This window comes from Watersipora subatra, chromosome 1 (genome assembly GCF_963576615.1).
Source record: "Watersipora subatra chromosome 1, tzWatSuba1.1, whole genome shotgun sequence".
Classification (NCBI taxonomy): Eukaryota; Metazoa; Bryozoa; class Gymnolaemata; order Cheilostomatida; family Watersiporidae; genus Watersipora; species Watersipora subatra.
In genome coordinates, this window is record NC_088708.1 from 49389947 (window position 1) to 49414548 (window position 24602).

General features: G+C 37.2%; 1 protein-coding gene across 12 annotated transcripts in view; it reads left to right on the top strand.

The window, feature by feature from the left end:
- LOC137398039 (rho guanine nucleotide exchange factor 11-like) overlaps positions 1–24602 on the top strand; it is a 98805-nt gene that overhangs the window by 3796 nt on the left and 70407 nt on the right. For 11 of the 12 annotated variants that reach the window (XM_068084145.1, XM_068084170.1, XM_068084139.1 and 8 more), the window contains exons 1-2: positions 9609–9756; positions 11260–11339. In XM_068084145.1, the coding sequence (XP_067940246.1) occupies positions 9722–9756; positions 11260–11339 (115 nt within the window). In that variant the 5' untranslated portion in view covers positions 9609–9721. Of the gene's footprint in view, positions 1–9608; positions 9757–11259; positions 11340–24602 lie in introns of those variants that run through there. The other variant, XM_068084152.1, reaches the window with a different exon arrangement.

Below are 24602 nucleotides of genomic sequence, written 5' to 3' on the forward strand. Positions count from 1 at the left end.
TATATGGAAACCTTGTTATTAAGCGTCAATTGGTGATTTCAGCGAAACAAAAGGTTCTGCGATAGCTGATGAACGATTGGCTGCATGCAGGGCTCTTAAACATCAGTTTAAAATAAATTTGTGAGTTGTTTCATGTTAGAACTTGTAACAAGCAGTGCAAAAACATTACTGCTCCGGTGAGAGTTTCCCCTTTTGTTCTTCCTAAGCTGTTTATAATGTGCATACTTGTGAATTTGTATTTTCGTAAACACCAAAGTGATGACCAGCTACACTGATGCGCTTATTCATTAGTTGTCGCCTGATTTGTGGCAAAAAATTTCAATCATGGAAGTTTTAGGGTTCTTATAAGACCGTAATATTGGATTACATTGAAAACAAACATTATATTATACATGAGCACTAAATATTTATATCGTTAAACTTGAGCGCACATACAATCGCATAGCTTAATAATTGCAAAAGAAGGCTGCAAAAGCAATGTTTTCTCCAAACTGCATAAGACTTGTGCAAGAGTTCTCTAACATGTTAGATTCATCATCAGAGCATAAGTTCTGACTGAATATTTATCTGCCATGATAACTGTAAATAGATTGATATACATTTACGTATGTATACGGACACAACGATTGATTTGAATCGGTTTATTGGTGCAACAGATGGAAGAACACCTTTAGGGAACACCGGAATAAAATCTTGTCTAATATATTAATAAGATTATCTCATTATTTAGCTTGTAGAACCTGTCCTAAGTAGATAGCTTGTGCCAATATGTAAGTATTGTAATGACTGTACAAACACTTGCTGCTGTGTGTCAATTGTAATAACCGCCGAGTAACTCTATGTGGCATTTGCAGCACAATCTTTATTCATCAATCCTGTTTTTGAGTGTTTTATTAGCGTTATTAATTGTGCAAGACTGGTAATCTGTGACATCATAAGGTATATAGTTTAATTAGCTCGGTCTGGCTCTCCTAATTTCCTCTGTTTTTTAAGACCAACTAGTCAGCATTTACAGGCCTCATCAGTTTTGAGAACAATCAATTTTTAACCACCAAATGCGAGAGGACAGCTGAGGCTTGAGTATATCATGTGCTGCTTTTGTGTCTATACAATTTTGTATGTTTACATTATGGAAAAGTACACCATGCTTTAATATTAAGGGTTTTGGGCACACGAATGAGCCATACAAGTACCATTTGTTCAGAAAAACTTATCATTGACACTGAAAACCCGTACCATCCATGATGTAGATAAGCGAATAGATAAGCCACTTAAAGGCGAAATGTGAACTGTAGCCCCAACTGATAAGACAGCTTTGTGCAAGGCATTTTAAAGGTGGCTACTTGATTTTATCTAGTCAAATTAAAAATCTCTTCCTGTTACCATATGGCTCAGTCAAACCTCAACATACGAAGTTCATCTGTTCAGACACTTGTTTTGTATGTCAAAACCGTTTAATATTAGTAATACTGAGGTTTGGTGGTAGAGTCAAGGCTAGAAGTATGCAGTGTAATGTACCCTAACTTATATATATTGTTTCAGTTAGCTTAATTTATGTATTTTGTAATATTTTTGGGTTTTATTTTCTATTTATTATTTTTACTTATTACTGCTTACTTTTGCTGTTTCAAAATATAACGGACATAAATGTTGGAAAATACCTCGTATGTTGAGACAAATATTTGCTCAAAATTAACTTTGTGTTGAGAAGTTAGTATATATATATATATATATATATATATATATATATATATATATATATATATATATATATATATATGTATATATATGTATATATATGTATATATATGTATATATATGTATATATATATAGTTTAAGTAAAGGTTTGACTATGTGCTGCTCTACTATGTGTTGTTGGTGAGAATTGAAAAGACCAATTGCTGGCTCCTCTTCGCTAACCATCTCTAATTGGTTAGCAGCTTGTAGGGCGACAGCGTCGGTCTACAGTTTCTCCAAGCTGCCTGAAGTGTATGTTCAGTCACATTTTTTGGACTTTTCATATTTTACCATTTATTTTAGAACAAGAGGTAACATTTTTTCGAAGAGGCGATTTTTACCTTGAAACTTTCAATCATAGAGGTGCTTATGAGTAGAAGTACTTCTGTATCTGTGCGTGTGATAGCTGTCACTGGTCACTACTGTTGCATTTGACTGAAGCAACAGTAGCCGATTTTGAAAGCTGAAGTTTTTTCATTGTTTCTCAAAAGTGATATTAATGGAACATCTAAACTAAACTATGTGGTTCCAATTTTAAAAAGAAATGCCATCAATTATTTAGGTACATACATGGATTCCTTACGCAACTGGCTTGTCTAAGAAAGCTATTTAATGAACATACGCAGTTTATTTCTGTTCAAAACTGGTGAGAGCAATTCTTGAGTATGACTAAAAGCCATTTTATTTATAATATCAACGTCTGAAGGTGAAAATTTAAAGTCTCGAATAACTGAGATATTAGTCTAAAAGCCGCAATTATTTGATGTAGGCCTAGCTGTTTTCGATCGATCCGCCATTACTCCTGATTTAATTTTGCAGAGATGGTTTCCTGGTAGATGTGGTAGTTTCACATGGTTAGAGTGTTTAAATTGATTGTAAGTTTAAACTTTGCCGCTTCAAGTTCCTAAGGCGGATCGTGTCAGGCTTTGGTCTACGCTGTTAAAATAGATCATTTGGCCTACGTTCTTTGACTCAGTCAAGTCTCCAATACTCTTGGTCGATGCCATTCACCCGATGTTTGTTGGGGAAGTTGTCTAGCTCTTGTTATCTGGAGTATTACATGTACAGTGCAACCTCGGTTCTCGAACACAATCCGTTCCAGAAGGTTGGTCGAAAACCGAGTTGTTCGAGATCTGAAACAGGTTTTCTCATTAGAATTAATATGTATAAGTTTTAATCTGTTCCAAGTCGATTTAACAACATCGTAATTTATTTTTCAACATTTTACACCATAAACTGTACTGTATACTGCATACTATAAATAAAAACAGGTAGATGTAGATCGTGTTTACTTTAATAAAAGATTTTTTATCTATGAGAATTAAAAAAGAAAACAAAAAGTAAACACTTTATATGCTTTGCTCTTAGAACATCAAAAACATTAAAGGTTACGGTACACTACAAAAAATCGCAGAAATTGACAATAAAACAGCAAAAAAATGCAACAGATCAATTACATCAAAAATCGTGTGAAAGAAGAAAATAGAAACATCAATGGCAGGTTTACTTCAATCTTTGAAGATGAATCCTCCTCCAAAACAATTTAGAGTAACTCGACTGGAGGAGTTGTGTCCCTAGAAAATTTCTTCGGTAGAGGCGACGTCCTCCCAGATGGCTTCTTTTTGTAAAGAATTAATGACGTGAAACTTCTCCCTTCTTTAGAATCTTACGAAAGTGGCTCCTATCTACGTTAAACGTATAAACATGCTGTTTCCGGAACTGTTGCGAATGTTTAATTCAAATGCGCATGTTCCGGTTTAGTCGAGAACCGAATTTATGGTCGAAATCCGAGACAAACAAATCTCAAATTTTTTGGTCGAAAACCGAGTTGGTCGAGAAGCGATGCGTTCGAGAACCGAGGTTGCACTGTATGTATAATTATCAAAGAGGGCTAGGGGGTTTAGTTTTTACATGCCCCGCTCCTAACCAATCGGTGATTTTATTTTTGTTAAAACAGCCACATTTATGCATGCGTAAAGGCAATGCAAACACAATTTGAGTCAGGTTTATATCAATAAAATGAGAGTTATCGCATCATGTTAATGGTAATGATACTCTCCATTATAAGCATTTTACCAAATGCGAGAAAACTAGATGGTTTGTGGTGCCTATGACTTGTTGAAGTATACTCATAGCAAGGCTCTATGTAGGCTATTATAAACCTTTGACTAATGTTGATACTTCACTTGCTATCCTGTCATGTGAATGTGAAAAGGCTAGTCCGACTCTCCTTAACACTTGAACGCATATGAATGCATGAGAAGTAAGCGTCCTTTGTGTGTGTTCGTGAAGATTCATCACTCTCGATGTTAGCACGCTTTGTGTGTAAGTTGGCCAGGTCACTGGTTATTAGCATTATATATCATATCGCTTGCTTAGTTTGTTGCCTATGTCATGTTATGGTATACCCTAGGACACTTATATTTCGCTAGTATTTAGTTTCGTGAGTAGCATACAGAGTAAAATTTCGCTGCAACTTAATTCTGCAGCTCTGATGAGTGCGAAAATATAGTGATGTGAAAATAAATGCAGTGGAACAAACATAATTAGATTCCTCAGGTTCGGTTCATCGGTAAGAAAAATTTTTTCAATTTAGGATTGGTTTGTAATTGTGAATCGCAGGTAGAATTGTGTGGCTAATATCGGTAATGCAATTTGATCTCTTGCTGCCATTTGTTTCTTGGACTATCAATGAACAAAGCTATTTAATTCCGCGTCTTCGCTCGTTCATTATGACAGTTTAGTTTCGCTCATGGAATTTTCGCGAGAGGATGACTCCGCGAACACGCGAAAGATAGATGAGGCGAATACATAAGTGTCCTAGGGTAGGAGAGTCATTTCAACATATGCATCTAGCCGATCTGCACTGGTATCTGGTAAACTTGATTAATAGTCTAATTTTATTGGGCCAGATGAACGGTTCGTTCGTTAAACACAAGAAAAGTGAAGCCTACCTGGTAGTCTCCGGCATAAATTCCTAAAATTATCACTCAAATGGATTTCTCTGTCAATCATAGATGAGTAGAGATGCTTCAGTTTGTTAATCCTTTATAATGATTTTCCTGCATTTGATTTCGGGATAATTCTTTAAAGGCCATCTCAAAAATGCTAACTTATAGCAGAAGTTGCCACAACATTGTGTTGCTTTTTGTCTGAGTATAGCTTTTTATTAAAATCTTTGGGTAGGTTCAATCGGAAAAGCGGAATATGATTCGAGAAATAGATGGTTTTTCCAAAAAGAAGCACCTCTTTGAAATCTTAATTTATAGTCTGTAAATGTATGTACTAATCAGAAAATTTTCTTCAGATCATGGTTGAATTTTTGAGAAATCTTCGTTCATTTTCAAGCCAGAATTATCAGAAAAATATTAGCTCTCTCGGTGTTGGCTGCCTGCTATGGTGTGATCAGAGCCTCTCTCGGTGTTGGCTGCCTGCTATGGTGTGATCAGAGCCTCTCTCGGTGTTGGCTGCCTGCTATGGTGTGATCAGAGCCTCTCTCGGTGTTGGCTGCCTGCTATGGTGTGATCAGAGCCTCTCTCAGTGTTGGCTACCTGCTATGGTGTGATCAGAGCCTCTCTCGGTGTTGGCTGCCTGCTATGGTGTGATCAGAGCCTCTCTCAGTGTTGGCTGCCTGCTATGGTGTGATCAAGGCCTCTCTCAGTGTTGGCTGCCTGCTATAGTGTGATCAGAGCCTCTCTCAGTGTTGGCTGCCTGCTATGGTGTGATCAGAGCCTCTCTCGGTGTTGGCTGCCTACTATGGTGTGATCAGAGTCTCTCTCAGTGTTGGCTGCCTGCTATGGTGTGATCAGAGCCTCTCTCAGTGTTGGCTGTCTGCTATGGTGTGATCAGAGCCTCTCTCAGTGTTGGCTGCCTGCTATGGTGTGATCAGAGCCTCTCTCGGTGTTGGCTGCCTGCTATGGTGTGATCAGAGCCTCTCTCGGTGTTGGCTGCCTGCTATGGTGTGATCAGAGCCTCTTTCAGTGTTGGCTGCCTGCTATGGTGTGATCAGAGCCTCTCTCGGTGTTGGCTGCCTGCTATGGTGTGATCAGAGCCTCCCTCGGTGTTGGCTGCCTGCTATGGTGTGATCAGAGCCTCTCTCAGTGTTGGCTGCCTGCTATGGTGTGATCAAGGCCTCTCTCAGTGCTGGCTGCCTGCTATGGTGTGATCAGAGCGAGTGCAAGCTATGTTCAAATGGCTAGCTGATGCTTCATGTTTCAAAGAGGTTTTTTATTCTGTTTGGAGTGTGAATTTTAAGAAAACATTATATTCAGGTGTAACCTTCATAATCAACTTTAAATGAAATGTTATATATTGTATCAATACTACTATATTGTCATGGGAAATATTTTGACAGTTTAGATTCAAAACATAAGCCAAAATAAATTTTGGCCGTATTGATAAACACATATATCGTTTATATTGATATGAACAGTCCCTTGGGATATTGAGAAATAAATTCAATGGAGGGTTTCTAGATTCACTCTCTATTGCTATATGGGTAGATCCTATTCACTGTATTTGTTCTTAATATTTTATGAATACAATACAGAGCTACTGATAAACGCCTACTAGTTCTATAGTGCCCATTTGGAAAGCTGGGAACCAATGTTTTCTAGACCAAGTTGTAACTTTTATAAAATGTTGAAGTAATTGATAACTTTGTGGAATGCTTTGACTAAATATCAAACTGTTTGAAAGCAGATATATCCAAATTACATGACCTAATTAATATGACCTAATTAATTACAGGCTATGCAGTCATAACAACTGACTGTATGTTTTGTATTCAATTGAATACTGCACCAACTGCATGGAACTCATAAAAAATATTTTTTCATACAACTGTAATGGTGCAAGGTTTTATACACACTGCATAGTCAAACACCAATTAAGAATGTTAGTTGGTTTTTCAGAAGTCAAATCTCACATTTTAGTAATTTGTTGGGTTTGTGTTTGATCACGGCATGATTAGTATGTCATGTACTTTTGGTTAGAACGAAAATTTACTAAATGTCAGACCAAGTTAAAAAATGAGTGACTAACGATATGGTGAGTGACTAAACATGACTAAAAGAGATGAATGACTAAATGTCAGACCAAATTATAAAATGAGTGACTAACGATATGGTGAGTGACTAAACATGACTAAAAGGGATGAATGACTAAGTATTAATCTGCTAGGACTCCAACATTGAAGATGTAATTTTTTACAGTTGGTTATGACATTGAGCTATATTGTGAGAAGCATGGCTCAATCATTTCAGGATGAGTTCTATATGTTATCGACTTATTAAACTCATGAAATAGATCCTGTACATATCACAGTGTACACAGGTATACATTGTGTATTCATTAGATGTACATTGAGGTTGATTTGCTTCACCCCACTTTGTGTCTGAAAAATTGGAGTTATGCCTACCATGAACTGTGGCAAGAAAACTCTGACGAATACCGTGCCATCTTGGTGAACAAAAATTCTATGTTATGCTTTGGTACAATTCTCACTGTTTTGTCAGCTGAAAATTTTCCAAAAGTAACTTAAAACAACATTCCGATCAAATGAAGAGTTACATGTATATTATGTACATTAATCTAATAATAATTTATTTAATTAATATGTTGTATTAATTTGCAGCTTACCTGTTATAGTTGTACGCAACAGTTTATAAAACCATATTTTAACTGTTTCAAAAGTATTAACAAAATAATAATGATTACTTCATGGTTGGTAGATTTTGAAAAACATTAATTTCAGTTTTTAAATTTATCTGTATATATTGTAAGTTATAAAATATAAGAAAAATACTCTTCAACAATCTTTAAAAAGGAGTATGTTTGGAGTTGTCACCCATTTGCTTTGCTATGATATGCTGTTTTTGAATTAGCCCAAGTATTAGTTTATGTAACAAAGTCATCCTCAAGGAGCCTTGAATAGTTTATTAAGGATTTCTTATGTTGCCATTATAATGTAAAACACACTAAGAGTTCAATATGACGGTCTTTTTGAGAGTCATAAACGATCAGTATAAATGGCAGTACTGTGTATTAGCTGCACTAATGGCAGTTTTGGTGTCAAAATGTATAAAACAGACCAGTGTCTTTTTAAAATCCGCTAAACACAGTTTAGTGACCAATCAGAGCTCATGTGTTGGTAATGTGTTGATAAAGACTGCTGTTAAATCAGTTAACATGCTTTGTCCTCTTTTCAACCATCGGTCGTTCGGTAACACGTATATATATTAGTTTCTAATATTTCTCATGTGTAACGTGAATTATGAAATCAATAACGCCATTTTTCAACAAAATGTTTAAAAATGAGTATGTTAGGCATATAAGCGCAAAGCTCCAAAGCGCAAAGCTCCAAAGCGCAAACTATTCACCAACAGAAAAAAACGTAAATATAATTTTTACACAGTGACATATAGTCAAGCTTTACTGTCATGGCAACTGCCGCAGAGAATCTGCATTAAATATCAACTGCTTAGTTATTGGCTAATGCTCGAACAATGAATTAACTATGTTAACATTAATCGAATGTCTAAAGTTGTCATCTACAGCACAAGCGATAAGCATCTGTCGATAATAGCAAAAAGCGGCGAATGCTTCAGGGATGCTAATGTGACTGTACTATTAGAGAACATCTGTGACAGGGAATCTCTAATGTCTAAAGTTTCCTTAAAATAAATTTGTCAAAATCAACAAGCATTATTAGTCTACGATTATATTAATTGTCTTTGCTTCGAGGTTAGTTAAATTAGACATCTTTGGTACTCATTCGTGTATTAGAATGTTGCAATACAACTTGAAAGTTTTTCCGCAATAGATATATAATATATTTAAATAGATAACATTCTTATTCTCCGTATTATATGCTCTGAATAAAAGGGTATTTCATTCATGATGCTCTTCAAGCATTTTAGATCTCTTTCGTGTAAACACTGAGTCATGAAAATGATGACTTTCATTTTAATGCAAGGGATTCATATGTAGTTTTACTCCTGTTTATCTAACCTGAAAGCGTACATTTAATAGCTACTTTAGCATGCAAACCACGGTATTGTAACATTTTGATCTATAAATCTTATTATTACAGAACTAGGTTATAGATTTATTGGCTGCGGTCTGTAGTCGAAACGCGATACATATCTCATGTTAAGGTCACAGTCTTAAGAAACGACCATCATGTATATGGTAAATAAATAATCTTTGATAAGACCGACAACTGAGAAATATTCTGAGATATTGAAGACAACTGAGATTATAAAGTTTCCTTGAAAGTGCTAACTATCAGTCACGTTAAGAATTTCTGGATAACTTGGAAGAAAACGACTCCTAAAATAGCTGTAAACCTCAAGCCCTTGGCTCGACCCTCAATGCTGCCCTCTTTGTGGCAGCATTGAGGGTTGTGCTGAGGTTCCGTAAACAAAACAGACGTGTAAACATTTTTAGTTTGAACTCGGCTTTCATCTAGTTCATATTGAATGAATCACTGATTTATATTCACTGTGGTGCGTGTATGAATTATATTGTCGGCTGACATGCAGCTGATGAGCGTGGATTATAGGTTATTAACAGCCAATTGTCTCTATACTGCCTCTGTATACTAACTTTCTTCATCCTCCAATTAATTCATTATATTATTAGCATTAACTCTCGGGGATTGCTGTAGTCAGTGGGCGCAGGCGAGCGAGATTATCATGCCGTCAGTCAAGTATGAAGGCCTCTGCGCTCGCACATGATTGGTCCAATTATTGAAAGAGGATGATTTCTGTATACTAATAATATATGTAGAGCTGGGCGAAGATGAACTGAATCGTTGTGGTTCTGACGGGCTTGACTGGCTACTAACTACACACTACGCCTAGTATAAGTCGCAGCGTTGCGGGGCGAGAGACGCTCTCTCCTTCATAGAGGATTAGCATATGTGTATCACCTCATACACAGACTTGGAACATATATGATGATATAACTACAAGTAAACTCATGTATTCTATGCCACCAGTGGCCTCCAAATGCCTGTAAGTTCTGTTTTTCTTTTCGTATTCGATTGTTTTGCATGCACCATTGTCACGCTGTTTGGTGGTGGTCGCTGTAAGCTAGCAGGTTGTGGGCGCAAGCGGCTTCCCATCAGGGTGTAGAGAGCGACATTTTAGTCACTAACGACTTACCATATTAAGTTTTCGAAAAAATGCAGCCGTTGCATAACTTATTATGAGTTTTAATAGATCAGCCTATACAAAATTTAGTAGCTTTTTTCAGAAAGTATTGGTGTTTTTCTATCATTTGCGATTGTTTTTTATGTTTGAGGTGATCTGATTGCTAGGAGGTTTCAAGAGTAAAATCGACAAAAATTGATCGCAGTTAAAATCGCAGTTAATCGGGACAAAACTTTGTCCCATTTAAAACACTCAGAGGAAAATTTTTTGCCAAAATGACATCACTATTTGCTATGCTGCCTGTCTCTATCGTTATTGACATCGGCTATTACGTTCAAGTTGCAACATCACATGTCTCTATTCTGTCGGTCTTTTTGCCGAAGTGTAAATATAGATGTCATAACCACACTTTCGCTTGAATCTGAGCGATCAAGTTTTGTCGATTTCAATCTTGAAACTTTCTGGTAGTCAGATCACCTCAAACATAAAAACATAAGGATAGAAAAATACCGATACTTTCTGATAAAATCTACTAAAACCTTGCGTAAGCTCCTCTTCAAATATCGCTCCGCTGCTTCAGCCATCTTTTGTTCTCAAGCGCTTGTCCGTGGATAGATACAAATCCGCTATAACTCGGTGTATACTATGAGCTGGAAGACCGAGCTAGCCACAGTTAAATTCAACAAGTGTCTAGCAGCTTTCAGGCCTTGAAAGGCAATTTTTAACATTTGTGTAAAACGGACGCTTTCCATCGTCCATATAGTCGCAAGATGTAATAGTTGTCACCATTGCTTCGAGTATAACCTCAAGGTTGCTTGGCTCCGATGCACAATAATGCTAAACTTCCATGTGGCACCATCAATGAGACAACACAGTTTTGTGACGATGTATCCATCACAGACATACTCTTGTGCAAATGGATCTAGTTATTGTTAATAATAGTAGCTTACGTAGAGTAGTAACGATATTGCCTCAAATACATACATATCATTTAATGTGACTCCGCTTTTACGTACGTACGTGATGAGCTTGTAAGTCTCAGTTTTGCTACAAATCGGCAACACTACATACACTTGAGATGACGACATAAGTATTTTCTTAGAGGATAAGTCAGCATGAAACTGTGTTTCCATATTGATGCCACCACATTTATCTTTAGTATCTCAAATGGCTGGCTTATTGCTTCTCTCGAGGCTAGTGAGAGACCTCTCACTGCATCACTGGCAGCAGGCAGCTTACTGACTTTACTCACACAGGCTGCCTAGCAGTCACTCACAAACGAATGTCACCAGTTCTTGTACTGATTGGATTCGTTAAAGCAAGAGTTCCGTGATATCTTGTTTTTACTGGAAGTGTATGTTGCAGGTTGAATGGCCCTGTAGGGAATGGTAGGGGCACGCCAGGGGCTGGCGATCAAGGACCAGGCACTACAACACAGCATGGCAGTGAGTAATTGTGTGCATTTTAAGCATAATATATATTTTTTGCCTCCCTCGCACCTCATTCTCCTTTAGCTCCATATCTCTCATAACTGTATAGTAGTTACCATCTTGATATGGGTTTAGTTTAACTAGATGTTAAGCATTTGTAGGGTTGTATTCAAAATTGGTCCTGGAATGGACAGAGTGCTAAACATGGCCCCTTATCTACGCGTGATGACCTTCTTCTGTCTGTCATCGCACCCGTTTGTGAGCCAATGATTTATTTGTTTACATTGTTGGTTTTATCTCTACCCTCCACGATGTATTCACTTTTACCCCCAGTTGTACTAATTACGGCAGTTCTAGGATAGGGCCCCCCCATGCATTGCTTCATATCATGTGCCACGAGTTTAACCAGGATTCTAAGGGGAAATTGTACATCATTATATCTATTGCCTGGCTCTGGCACATCGGCGCCATGTCATCGGGGCAATAGCAGCGGGGAATGAACGATGATGATGGGAGAGGCCAAATGGAGTTAAATCACTCGCTAGCGTTCGCTAGTCGTTAGTCGGTGATATGTCAACACGCTCAGTGATTCGTGTCTCAATCCATTGTTTGAGCTGCAGATGAGCTTGGGTAGTAGAATGACTTACTAGTAGGCTCCATGGGAATAGCTGACAATTATTTGATATGCTCATCATGCTCAATCATGCGCAGCCCTAGCTGGCTGTACGCTTTCTTCTCTCCTTCTGTTCATGAGTCACTGACATCTCGCTATCACAGCGCTCAGCTGCAACTTGTTGCTGAATGCTGCTTGTTGCAGAGATAACTGTAAATTCTATTGGTTGTTTTAAGAGATATTCTGTTCTCCACTTTTTAATTTTATGGTCCTTTGGGTTGGTTTAACTTTTTTAAATAATTGATTAAGTCATGATCAGGAATGTTTTAGAAGTCTGAACCTGTAGGTCAGCAACTGTTAAAACTTCTTAAGTGTTACTATGGTAAGGAGACAAAGGTCTTACTAGACTGAAACCCTTCGGATAAAATATTTAGAGATTATGTACAGTCCCCGACAGCTAGTCTACAGCCTGGTCGATCTCACTTGATAGAAATACCTGCTTCTACTAATCACTGTTTTCATCGCTCGGATTTGGAGTTGTGCACACATTGAGTTACCGTACAATAAGGGTTTTAATGAACATCGGCAAGTTGTGAATTAATGCAAGCGCTTTGTTAACAAAGATAAGATTTTACACCAGAGGTCAAAACGGTGCATTCGGAACTGCTCAAATCGGAATAAGATCGACTGAAGTATAGAAAATGTTTAAAATGGAATAGCTTGCGCGGCATTTTCTTGTGCATCATTCGACAAGTGTCAGTGCCATCTTTCACAAACGCGTAATATTCAGCAAAAATTTCTCTGTAGCAAAACTCACTTGACTTGCAGAGTTTTTGATGTTTCCATCTTGTGGAGACCACAAACTTAAGGATTCACTGCGGCATGAAAACATAGTGCATCACTATGAAAAGTTTTATTGATCACATAGCTTCATGGAATTGTCAATGCTGCACCTGGTCCTTATTATCTCAGTGTACTTACGACTACAGCTGACATATAGGCTTACTAGTTGTGTATAGTAGAGACCTACCATAGCCCAAATCCCTTGATTACTTATTGCCCAAAAGGGTATTTAAGTCTTATTCCTCTTGTCACTCACTATCTGTTAAAACATGAGAATTGCTGATGCTATAGAAAAATCGAGGCATGATGGCTCTATGGACATAGTAAAACCTTTGTTTATCATAACATCGACATAGTAATTTCACAAAATACAATGTAAAGCTGGAGCAACTACTTGATTCTAGACCCAAAGTAATTTCAAACATATGATGGTCGAAGTATTTGATCGTTGAGCGTGATAAGGTTGATAAATAAGTTAAAGTAAAATATATAAAGATTATAAAAAAGTTGTTGGTTTAAATTTTTAGTTTTCTAATTAGAACAAGTTATTCTGTGTATCTTTATTATCACTTCTGCGGTTTTACTTCTGAACCTCTGCATCACCATGCCTATGCTTTCGTTTGGGTGTCTCTAAAGCCTGCTTCCCATATACGTCACAAAGCACAGGCGACAGCACCCGCAGGCTATTAGCGGTGAAATGAGAACCTACGCGCCTGGTGCCGCCGGTAGTCACCGGTAGCAATGCAAGAGTTTAGCGCTGTTCAAATTTCACGAAGAGCCGCAGGGAAAACCTTCCCGAAATACACTGTAGGCTACATGTGAAGGTTAGCATTATCGAAACAGCATGGTGAGCGAACATTTTTATGCCGTTGTTAACGATGAAGCTTTATGTGAACATAAGCCGCCTAGCGTCGCAAGCGGTTTACTGTCCAATATTACCGCTGGAGTCTCGCAATCAATAGGGGGACCAGGCTGAAGGCAACGTAACAATAAACACCTATTTTTGTTGATTACTACTCTATTATTTTCATGTTTCACATGTTGCATATTATATAGTTTTACATGATGCCTTTATGTTCATGCTATGTCCGATTGCATGAAGCACTTATTCTATGTTTCGGACCTTTGAACAAATTATAATGTATTCTTATGGGAGTATTTTCTGCAACACACATTTGTCTTAGCATACAAAGGAGATGTCGAAATGTATTAACTTAGCGTGAAGAGGTTTGACTATGTCTATTAGTGTCAAAAAAACTTATCGCTCTATGGAACTACACATTTGCATGTTTTAAGGCTATTACTAGTTTATTAAACATACTAATTGATAACCAGCCCATACAAATTCTACAATGGTCTCAACCCGAAGCACCTGAGGACTTTTTTATATTCAATGAAAGTACAAAACAAGTACTTGTGAGCTCTGACAGCCCTTTAGCAACTAGTTTTTTTACCGCACCAGAACCCCAGGGGAGGATGTGATCACAGGAAGGCAGTTCACGGAGTACCATCATCTGGCTGTCTGCCAACAGATAGCAGAGGATTGTTGCTAGATTCTTGATATAGGATTGTTCAGTATATCATGATTTTTCTCCCTTTCCAGTGCCACTTGCCTACTTAATGTGGAATGGTACTGTAACAGTATAGCAAGTTAGCAACACTTGTGTTTGAGTATTGAATGCCCTCACCTATCAATCATACCTGCAGACAGTTGTCAGTAAAGAGCCGTATCAATTTTGTGTGCTAAGTTCTTCCTAATTTCTATGTAGTTTGTGTATAAACGTATTCAAGTTTGACTGATGTCTGTGGTCACCGCATGTCAGTTGACCAGACCTGTGCCAAGCATATTTTTAATACCAGTTACTCGTTTTGCAAGCTCGATAAACCAAGTCTTGCATTACAACAAAAGTTATGGTCGTAACCAGCTGGAAAGAGGCCATTTTAAAAAGAAGAAATGACAGGTGCACCACACAAAACTTAAAAACAGAACAGAAGCCCCTACATCAAATAATGAGTGCAAAATAAGAATATAGGCGTTTCTATAAACTGGTAAAGACTCTATAACAGAATATCAGTAGGAAGTAAACAGTATAATTTGAGCGCAAAATTGAATTTTGCTTAAAGTTCGTTATTTCATGGTAATCAACAGATAAGAAGTGGCATGTGCAGAGAGAGCTATCACTCCAACATGAGGAATCGTCATAACTTGATTGTTGTAGCTTTGTATATTCGTTTTACGTTGCGTCTCTCAGGTTTTAATAGTTCTACTCTTTGCCTGAAAGTTTGGTTCATCTTTCGTAGCAAATTACATGATGTGGCGGATCATAAAATTTGGAAGTCCAACTATTTAAGATAGTATAAAAGTCGACTGACTCTTTACTTAATCACTTGCCGTTAAGACTTATGAGTATGTATTTGCAGATAAATAGTTATCATAGCTCAAAAATATACAGAAAAGGCGCAAGGTTCTTCTGTTTTCTTTGCAATCACTCCTTTTTATACCCTTCTATCCGGTTGGGCTCCACCCTGCAGTCATGTGTCGAGGCGACTTCAGACTGAATTGTGCCAGGGGCTGACTCGTCGTCTGACCAAGTCATCTATCTGAGCTTGCATGGCTACCAGCCAAGCTGGCTTCCACTACAACAGCATCGGTTTGTTCAAAAATTCGTTTTTGTGGTTCCTACAATCTTCAATTTGTACTAGCCATAAAATCAGAAGATTGGGTTTGTTTGAATAGCTTGCTTGAAGATGGACTTACACAAAATTTTAGTAAGTTTTATCAGAAAGTAACAGTATTTTTTTGATCATTTGCGATTGTTTTTGGTGTATGAGGTGATTTGACTGCCAGGATGTTTTAAGATTGAAATCGACAAAACTTGATCACAGTTGAAACGTTAAAAAAAGTGTCGAAATGATGTCACTATTGCCTATCGTTGCTATAGTTGATACTGGCTATTGCATTCAAGTTGCAGCATGACGAGTCTCTATTCTGTCGGTCTCTTTGTCACTATAGACATAATCGCACTTTCGATTGATCTAATCGTTTTATCTGCGATCAAGTCGTGCTATTTTAATCTTGGAAGTACTCTGGCAGTCAGATCACCTCAAACATTAAAAACAATCATATATGATGTAAAAATATCGAAACTTTCTGATAAAACCTACTAAAATTGTATGTAAGTTGAAATTCAAGCAATAGCTTTGCGATCAAAGGGTTTTCAGTTGGTTCTGTCCAGCATTCCTCAAAATTAATACATTCTTCATATAAATGGCAAGTAAGCGGCTGATGTACTGACTGCATTTTTATAATGCTAGCACATTCAAACTGCGATCTATCAATTTGTCTACTTTCTCTGAGTTTCCTAGTGTGACTGTCTACAGTGAGCTATTAATCCTTGGTAAGATCAGGTATTAACAATTTTATATCTCATTGTTACAATATATATATATATCTCATTATATTACATCATAGTCGCAAAAAGTTAAAACTAGCAAGTGCAGTCATCGCAGTAAGTAATTGATTTGTATGGCGACAGTAAGTTTATGTCTACCTTACAATAGATACATTGGATGATATAGTCTATGTCTCTGGAGTTAACTTGGAAACATACATCTAACTATTGTAGTTCCATTAACCAATTTCCTGCCAGTCCAACATTCCTTACACAAAGAGCGTGCTCATAGCAAACTCTATACTAGTAGTCAGGGCCTCGCTTGAGATGTTTGTTGTGGCATTCATCTTGGATTCCTACTGACACAATTAACAATAGCACACTGAGATGGACTTGGCTATAGTCATTGTGCAATGACTATAGTATAGTCTTGGCGATTCTTTTGTCTGTTCCCAAGCTCAGCATAGTAATACATCCTACTCTATCGATAAATAAAGTCGACGTAAATGTATGTTTGCTGTTTGACTTCCCTATTAGAATCTCAATAATTTATAAACAAATCAATAGCTTTTATCCTATGCAAAAAAGAGCAATCGGATGTAAGAATACCTGCATGTTACACTTTTATAATAATAGTTGCATGTTCCACTTTTGCTGCCTCTTTGATAACTTGATGCTAGGACAGCAATTAATAAAAACGGATGTTAGCATCAGGCGGTAATCATGAGATCGCCTAGAAAAAAGTTTTCAAATATTAAAATGTATGTAGGCCTATAAGTGATGAGATAATAGAGAGAGAACCTTCTATAGAGGCATCTGTACTGCTTACAAGTTTGAGCCAATTTTCATTACATAGCATATTGTTTATACGCTAAATATTCTTATTTTATTTATTTGATACATTCTATACTTCATTGTTGATCTCGCGTGTTGTGACATCACAAAGGTGGTGCAGTGTCACGCAGCCTGTCCTCTATGGATATGCTAATATCACCGCAGCCAAAGTGCCTAGAGGTGTAGCCAAGTTGTAGCATGGTTTAATCTGGAAATGATCAGGGTTGATATACTGTTACCAGTGATATAGCTATGCATTATATATTCATAGTAGGCCTACCATACAAATACCTAATGCATTACAATAGCGTAAAACCTTTTGTATTGTGAACAATTATACAAAGCTTTCTGATTCGTCCCTCTCATCTAGGGCCAGGGTGGGCCACTCCGCGTGACAAAGAAAAATGGTGCACATCACTGCTCATTAGTGTATAGGGTAGTTTTGTTGACCGGCGCAATAGTTCGGTCGACAGCCGAAAATATTGAAAAAAATAGTAAAACTCAACGTTCCGTTATTAAGATAGAAAACAAGCTACGAAGTATCAATATTGACAGTCAGAATAGCTCGAGGTCCTTCGCAAAGCTTGCTGAAAACTAGTTGCTCAGGCCTTGTAAGATTTTCCTAATTAGTACTGATTGTGCCTTGTAAAAGTGATAATAGTATTAATAATAGTATTAATAATAGTATTAATAGAATTCTACTTGATCGCTATCGTAACTGGACTATGTCCCTGTACCAACTCGGAAATACCCCTACCGCTATGCAGCGTTGAATGATGTGCCCTATCTACCACTTGGCATGTAATAGCGGTAGATGGATTATTGTAATACATGTAATATATTAAGTACTATCCATGTAGTGAAAATTGCTATGTGATTTACTAGATAGAGGTTTAGTAAGTATTTATTCATCTTGTTAGGAACATTATTTACAACCTACGTAACGATTATAACCCTGGAATATCTTCTTTGCCCTATTCAGTTTCATTGATGCCAAATTAGAAAGAATGCCATCTTTCTCATATACAAACACATTGCACAAGTGTGCTGCTCGCTGCTCGTATGAACTTTGAGCCAAGGATGAGGATGAGATGTCTGATCTGTAATAACCTTCTTATGAGTGTACTGACCTAGCTTTGTCTATTATTACCGATTTGACAAGTTGTGTCAGAAGCTGCCTACTATGACATGTCTATGTCTGGCTAATCTATGTTTAACCTGCACTCCTACCAAACAACATCATTTCATGTTTTTTTCTCCATTGATGGTGTCATAGACATCATTTCATGTTTTTTTCTCCATTGATGATGTCATAGAAAGGTTCTAGTTTGTCCCACTCGTTAGAGCTGAGACATTTCGATTGTTAAAACTTTTTCCTGTGCTTAAGTTATTTCGCAATCTCTAGAAAAATCTAAGAAAGTTGAACAATGTTGATTCCATTACAAAAAAACTAAAACTTATGAAATCGTTAGAAGAAAATTGTCTAATAGCAGAAAAAATGTCTTTCTCATTGCTATTTGCCCGTTTATTTCATAGACTTTTTACTTGTGTTTGTGAAAGAGTTATTACGTCCATGAAATGTCCCCATAGGTATAAAAGTGTTCACGCAATGTTGTATGATCACCATGCCATATCTATGGAGCCCATTATATACTTATATTATGCCATAATCTAACAGCAAAATAATTACATTCTGTTTCAAAAACTACAGCCGAATACATTAAGGCTTCAGCTAATATTCATAGCATACGCGCCATAATGTTTTAGACTCAATTTTGTATGCGGATATGAGGTCTGGTAATGCATCCATTTTTACAGTTTGTTACACACTATCAATGTCAACCAGTTGAGATCAAGTAAAATTGTTAGTGTCTTCTGCGAGTCTGACGATGAGATGTATGTTCGAGTATTGCTCAAGTATTCAAAAAGGAAATATGATTCGGTTGTCTAATGAGTAGGTTTGCGCTGAGCTGTTCAATTTTCTTATTTCAGCTTTTGGTATCGCTCTATGCTACATACAAATTTATATAGACTATCCCCAAAGTGATTGATTTTTTTCTTATTTTTATATACATTAAAAATTATATTAAGCCTTGATTAAGTGTTTTAAAAAGAGAAATTTTAATTTGTATGATTGTGAGTCAATTTTAGGTAATCATTTGATTGCTTTTGTTGTTACTTGAGAATTTCTTTACCGAGCTCTCAGACTGACTAAATGTGGTTACTTTTTGTCGAGTTTAACAGTAAGTTTTAGGTCTCCTAAAAAGGGATATAATTTTGAAGTTTGTGCCAGTAAGTTTCTACTGAGTTGGCCAGTTTGAATTCTAACCTATCAGTAAATACATTGCAAACCGCAAGAGCCATTCATTGTGAGTTTTTACTGGAGTTAGATGTGTTGTTGCCAATAATTTGACATGTCGAGTTTGTATTAAAAGGAACTTGAGAATCGGAAGATCTTCAGCTCTATGGCAATCGCAAAATTACATTTTCTCACCTGGAACGACCTATTCGAGGGAGCATGCTCCGTGTTGACGCTTTAGATAATGGATTTTTCTTACAAGTGGCGCTTCGCGGAACGCTCCAATCTTAGTCGCTCCCGGCGATTTGTGTAACGGGAGTAATCGTAGTAACTTATTTATGGTCATACTTCGCTCTCGATGATGCTTACTAGCTTAAACATGTCAAGTGATAGCATGGCATTTGAATGTTGTGTTTACTCACTTAATTGGAAGAATTAGCTAGACAAAATCTATAATGGGAAATAAAACCATTGTCCAAACAACCTTTGGGGAAGATAACAGTTGGAAGCACTTTAGCAGGCATACTTCTTGATTTGGTTGCTCTTGGATGACATTTTAAAATTTACCAGTTTATGGGTTAAAACATAACCTTTAAACTTTGTCAGTTGTCTCTACTTGTGCTAATTGGAGGTTCATGACAGGGTACGCACGCACTCATGCGCACACACACATACACATATACAGTGAAACTCAAATAACTCGCCCTCGGATAGCTCGAACACATGGTTAACTCGAACGGATTTGTTTGGTCCGTTCCTACACAATGATAAATTGCTTTAGGTAACTTGACCTTAACTTTGTTAACTCGAACAGTTTTTTGTCCAACGGCTACCAAGACGGTTGTTATCACTTAAAAATATCACTTTATTCCAAGCCATAGAGATAAACATCAACTTTTAGTAGTTCTTAGGCGTCATCATTACCACTATCGGCAAAATATTTTCGTTAACAACTTTTCTAAAGGTTTGCAAAAAATCAAATTTTACCAAACATCCGCTTGGCGATAGCTTTTCGAAAGCAAGGAGAAGCGAGGTAATCTTCAGATAAACTTAAAGAAAAATCGGCAAAATTGTTTTGTGTTAAACCGCTCAAAAGAAAAATATGTCTTTTGTTCGCGTTTCAACCACTATCAAGTTTTGCCTATTTTAATCTGAAAACGTCCTGGCAGTCACATCACCTAAAACAAACAAACAAATCTCAAGTAATAGGAAAATATTTATACTTTCGTATAAAAATTGTTAAAACATTACATGAGAGGCCCATTAACTTGCTACGAGCAATCAATGCTTTTGATTTATATATAGTTTGTATATTTACTGATAAATACATGCACTTGTGACAGTGTTCTCATAACTTGAACGCTCTGATAACTCGAACACTTCCTCTCGGTCCCGTGAAGGTCGAGTTAGCCAAGTTTCACTGTATATATATATATCTATATATATATGGTATTTAGATTTCGATTCCAATCGCGGAGGAGTTTGATAGTTTTTGTCTTGATTGTGGTAAAGGAGGACGTGCGACAAGATCGTTATAACCCATGGCCTGAGATCTATGAATAGTTCATACATTCGGGCTACAGCAACCGAATACTTGCTATATAACATACACGCACGATGAATACTACGAATGTTTTCATTGAATTTGTCAACAGATCATCCATCAATTTATAGAATGCTTACTGTGTCAGTCACATCTCTTTGGAAGTGGCATTTGGAAAAGCTTTTTGTTTGTAGTACATGGAGGCCTAACGGAATTATCATTGTGAGCCTCGATTTAATGATAATAAAATACTTAAGTATTTTATTACCAGTACCTCTCTAAGTAATGCATAGCGAATCTGAAAGCACTTTTAATCATTTCTTAGTAGGGGACTAAAATAACTAACTTGTAGCCAGTTGGTACGCTGCTACTTGGTTGAGTGCCAGTGCAGTCAACAGGAGGCAGCAAGGCAGCAAGGCGCTGCTGTAATGATCAAAGGCAATGTAATGAGTCTGCCCTTGTATTATTGACAAGTTACAGCAGATAACAGTTTTTAGCATACAACTCTTTCATATGAATTAGATTCCCAGATTTGTAAAGTTGCCTGTAACTTAAGTTTTAGAAATGCTCATTTTTAGCCTCAATGTAATGCTAGGTACAAAACATTTAGATTTCTACATGGTAATTTGTAAAAGCATGGATAGTATTCATTTAGTCATTGATTCCAGTTGTGGGTCCAGGTTCAGGGCTGGTAGTAGCTCAACATCCGTTTAACAGGTCTATTTGTGGCTGATCATTTACCCGTAGAGTACATAGCCATGCACCACGGTGAAAACATGTTTGCTTCTCTTTCCAAAACAAATCGACAGTGTTGAAACTAGCTTTTGACAGGCTGCCCCATGTTATGATCACCTTGCATCATATTAATTAAAATGTTGCATACGCAAGACTTGTTGTCTTGTTAACTGTTCTACTGTATTGAATGTCCCACAACACTCTTCCTGAGCTACTCATTAACTTCATGCGACCTGATGTAACCAAAAGATGTTCGCCTTTATCTCCTCAAGCCAGCAAAAGTTTGGAATAAAAGTGCTTTGTGATTATATGATGATGATATAGATTTGCCTCATTTACTTCTTGTAAAGCGTAATTGTGTAAAAGGATCTGGGTGAGGAGAGCATTAGCTTTCAAGAAGTCAAAAGCTCACAGCAAAGTGTTTGTCGTCATATCAGAATGGTGAAGAGATGTATTGCATGTATTTCTGGCTGCACCATGATGCTGTTAGCAGAAATTTGGCAAAAAAATGTGCCCCGAGTTCCAGGATATGTTACCTTTTTTGTAACCATAATTATTCTTTGTTGATGTAATGGCTAGCTGATATAAGTATGAACACACCCTATGCATTAGTAAGTGCTAGACAAAGGAGACAATAGCCAAACAGCCTGCAGGATGATTATCCAAGAAAAGGAGGTGTAACTGAAGGCGTATTAAGATGTGACCCTCAAATTATCCCATATTTGTGCAGGAACTTGGCTAGGATTTTATATCTCCTCTCATAGGAAGCACAAATTCCTGACACGTACATAGTTCCAATTGTAGGGATGCATCGTTCAAAAGTGACTTGGCATCCATGCTATGACAAGCAAAAAGAATGTCTACTATTTTGTTGTACTTGATTTGGTGCACATTTCAATTCAAATAGCTATCTTCGTCTAAAAAAACATGCAGTTGGCCTCAGAATCACGTTGCATCTCGATGTACAAAGCCCTACACGCTAAGGGCCGCTTATATATCCGTGGTAATAGGAATGTAGAGGCACTCCTGATATATCTAAAATGAAGAGTCTTTTGGCTATATCCTGCCATATACCTGTATTCTTTATAGCCATTTGTATGCTTGATGGATATTCGCTATGATTTGAGCTGGTCTAGACTAGTTGTACGGGAAATCAACCACTTCACTAATGTACACGGTGAGAGGTTAATATCGACACTTTGCATCACCGCTACCAACTGGTCATTGATTGCTGTCCAAATATCTTAGCAAGTCCGAGATAAGTTCTGCAGGTTGTGCCAGGTGTGGAGTGGGATTGACAATTCCCAATTGTGCCGGATATTGTCAACCGGTTGAGCGTATCTGCTTTTCAGTGAATGGCCACTTCAGCCATGGCAGAGGCTGAGCTTGTTCTACTTCAGTCCTGTAATATCTCGCTTCTTCTATTTTCTTTGCCCATTGATGAGAATATTGATGGTGCTTTTTTGATTATTGATTGAATATTTCTTTGCCAATTGACGGTCCTTGATTGATCTTTTTCCATTCTTTACAGAATTGATATATCAGAGTATGTGGGGTTTTAACATATCGGCTAGTAAACCTATTGCATAAAAATTTCATTGTGCAGATTATTTTAGAAATGACTTTGGCTGTACTATAAGAGAGTATTAGTTAGTGTTGCTCATGTATGCTGCTGCTAATGGCTATTCTATTGTTGCATTCATTGCATTTCCGTCTCCGTAGGAGTTATCGTTCCTTTGAAATATTCCTTGTCTGTTTAGAGATAGTTGTCACACTTTGCATGTAACCATTTGGTAGTAATCTGTAGTTTAATTTTTTAGCTTACCATAAAACATAAAAAGAAATTTTATCGTGTGACTGATATGAATAGCCTAGTTAGTGATTACAATGGAAGATTTAACATAATTTAGATATCGCTGGTAACAAACAGTTGAAATCGTCAACAATTGCCTGTTCCATACATCGGAGCACCCTTCAATGAATGAATGTTGTAGGAAAAACTATCCTCAAAGATCAATGTCTTCTAATGTATATTTTGTATGGTTTTCCTTGTTAAAGGATACATTCACCAATCATCGAAGTATGGAGACGCACTCATGAGGATTACTAACACTTAGAGTAGCTCTTTGTAGCCGGTGGTTTTGTATGATGCACTTGGTCTCATTTTCCTGGTAAAGTGGCCTTTAAGGAGTTATTCATTTCAAGTGACCCAAATCACAAATTTTATTCTAATCAGATTCAGAGTTTTTAAGACTTATTCATGATGACTACATATATTAATAAAACAATTTCATGCAATCGTCGCCACTGTAATTCCAAGTTGTGCCATCGCTCTTTTTATATTCGTATTCTTTTCACAATTGTGCAATGTCCATAGTCATTTGTCTATCTTCCTTTGAGCATATGTCAGAAACATATGTTCCTCCCCACTTATATGTATTAGCATCTATACGTCTCCTTTCCATATCGGACAGGAAATAAATGGGGAAGGGACGAACTGGTGTGTTGGGTATATGTATCCAATATTGAGGTGTAATTTATAAAATTTGATTGATCAAAATGCAAATTAGCTGATGATATGACATGTAGGCTACTAGCGAGGTTTTTTAACACAAGCTCCAGTTGAAGGTGAATGCCAACATTGTTCACGGCTGCTCGTTCAGTTCTTCAAGTAATCGGTTGTTTTCCTCGCACTTTAGAGGTTACACTACTTTCTCCTGCGGCTCTTATCATTCAGACTGCCAACTGTTCCCGTAGACCTTACATTCACACTTTATCGGCATTATTCGTGATGCCAAATCTTTATCTAGCACTGCCTATCACACTGCCTATCACACTGCCATCAAATGCATTCTTATCGCAATGCACGATACTGATTGCCAACAACAGAATCATAAACCTGCAGGACTTGCATAACAAGCGCCGAAGAACTTAACTAAATCTATGGCTTCACATTTTCTTATCACATATTATAGGTTAGTTTACCCATTGATGCCGACCATTTGGCTTTTGTTCTTGT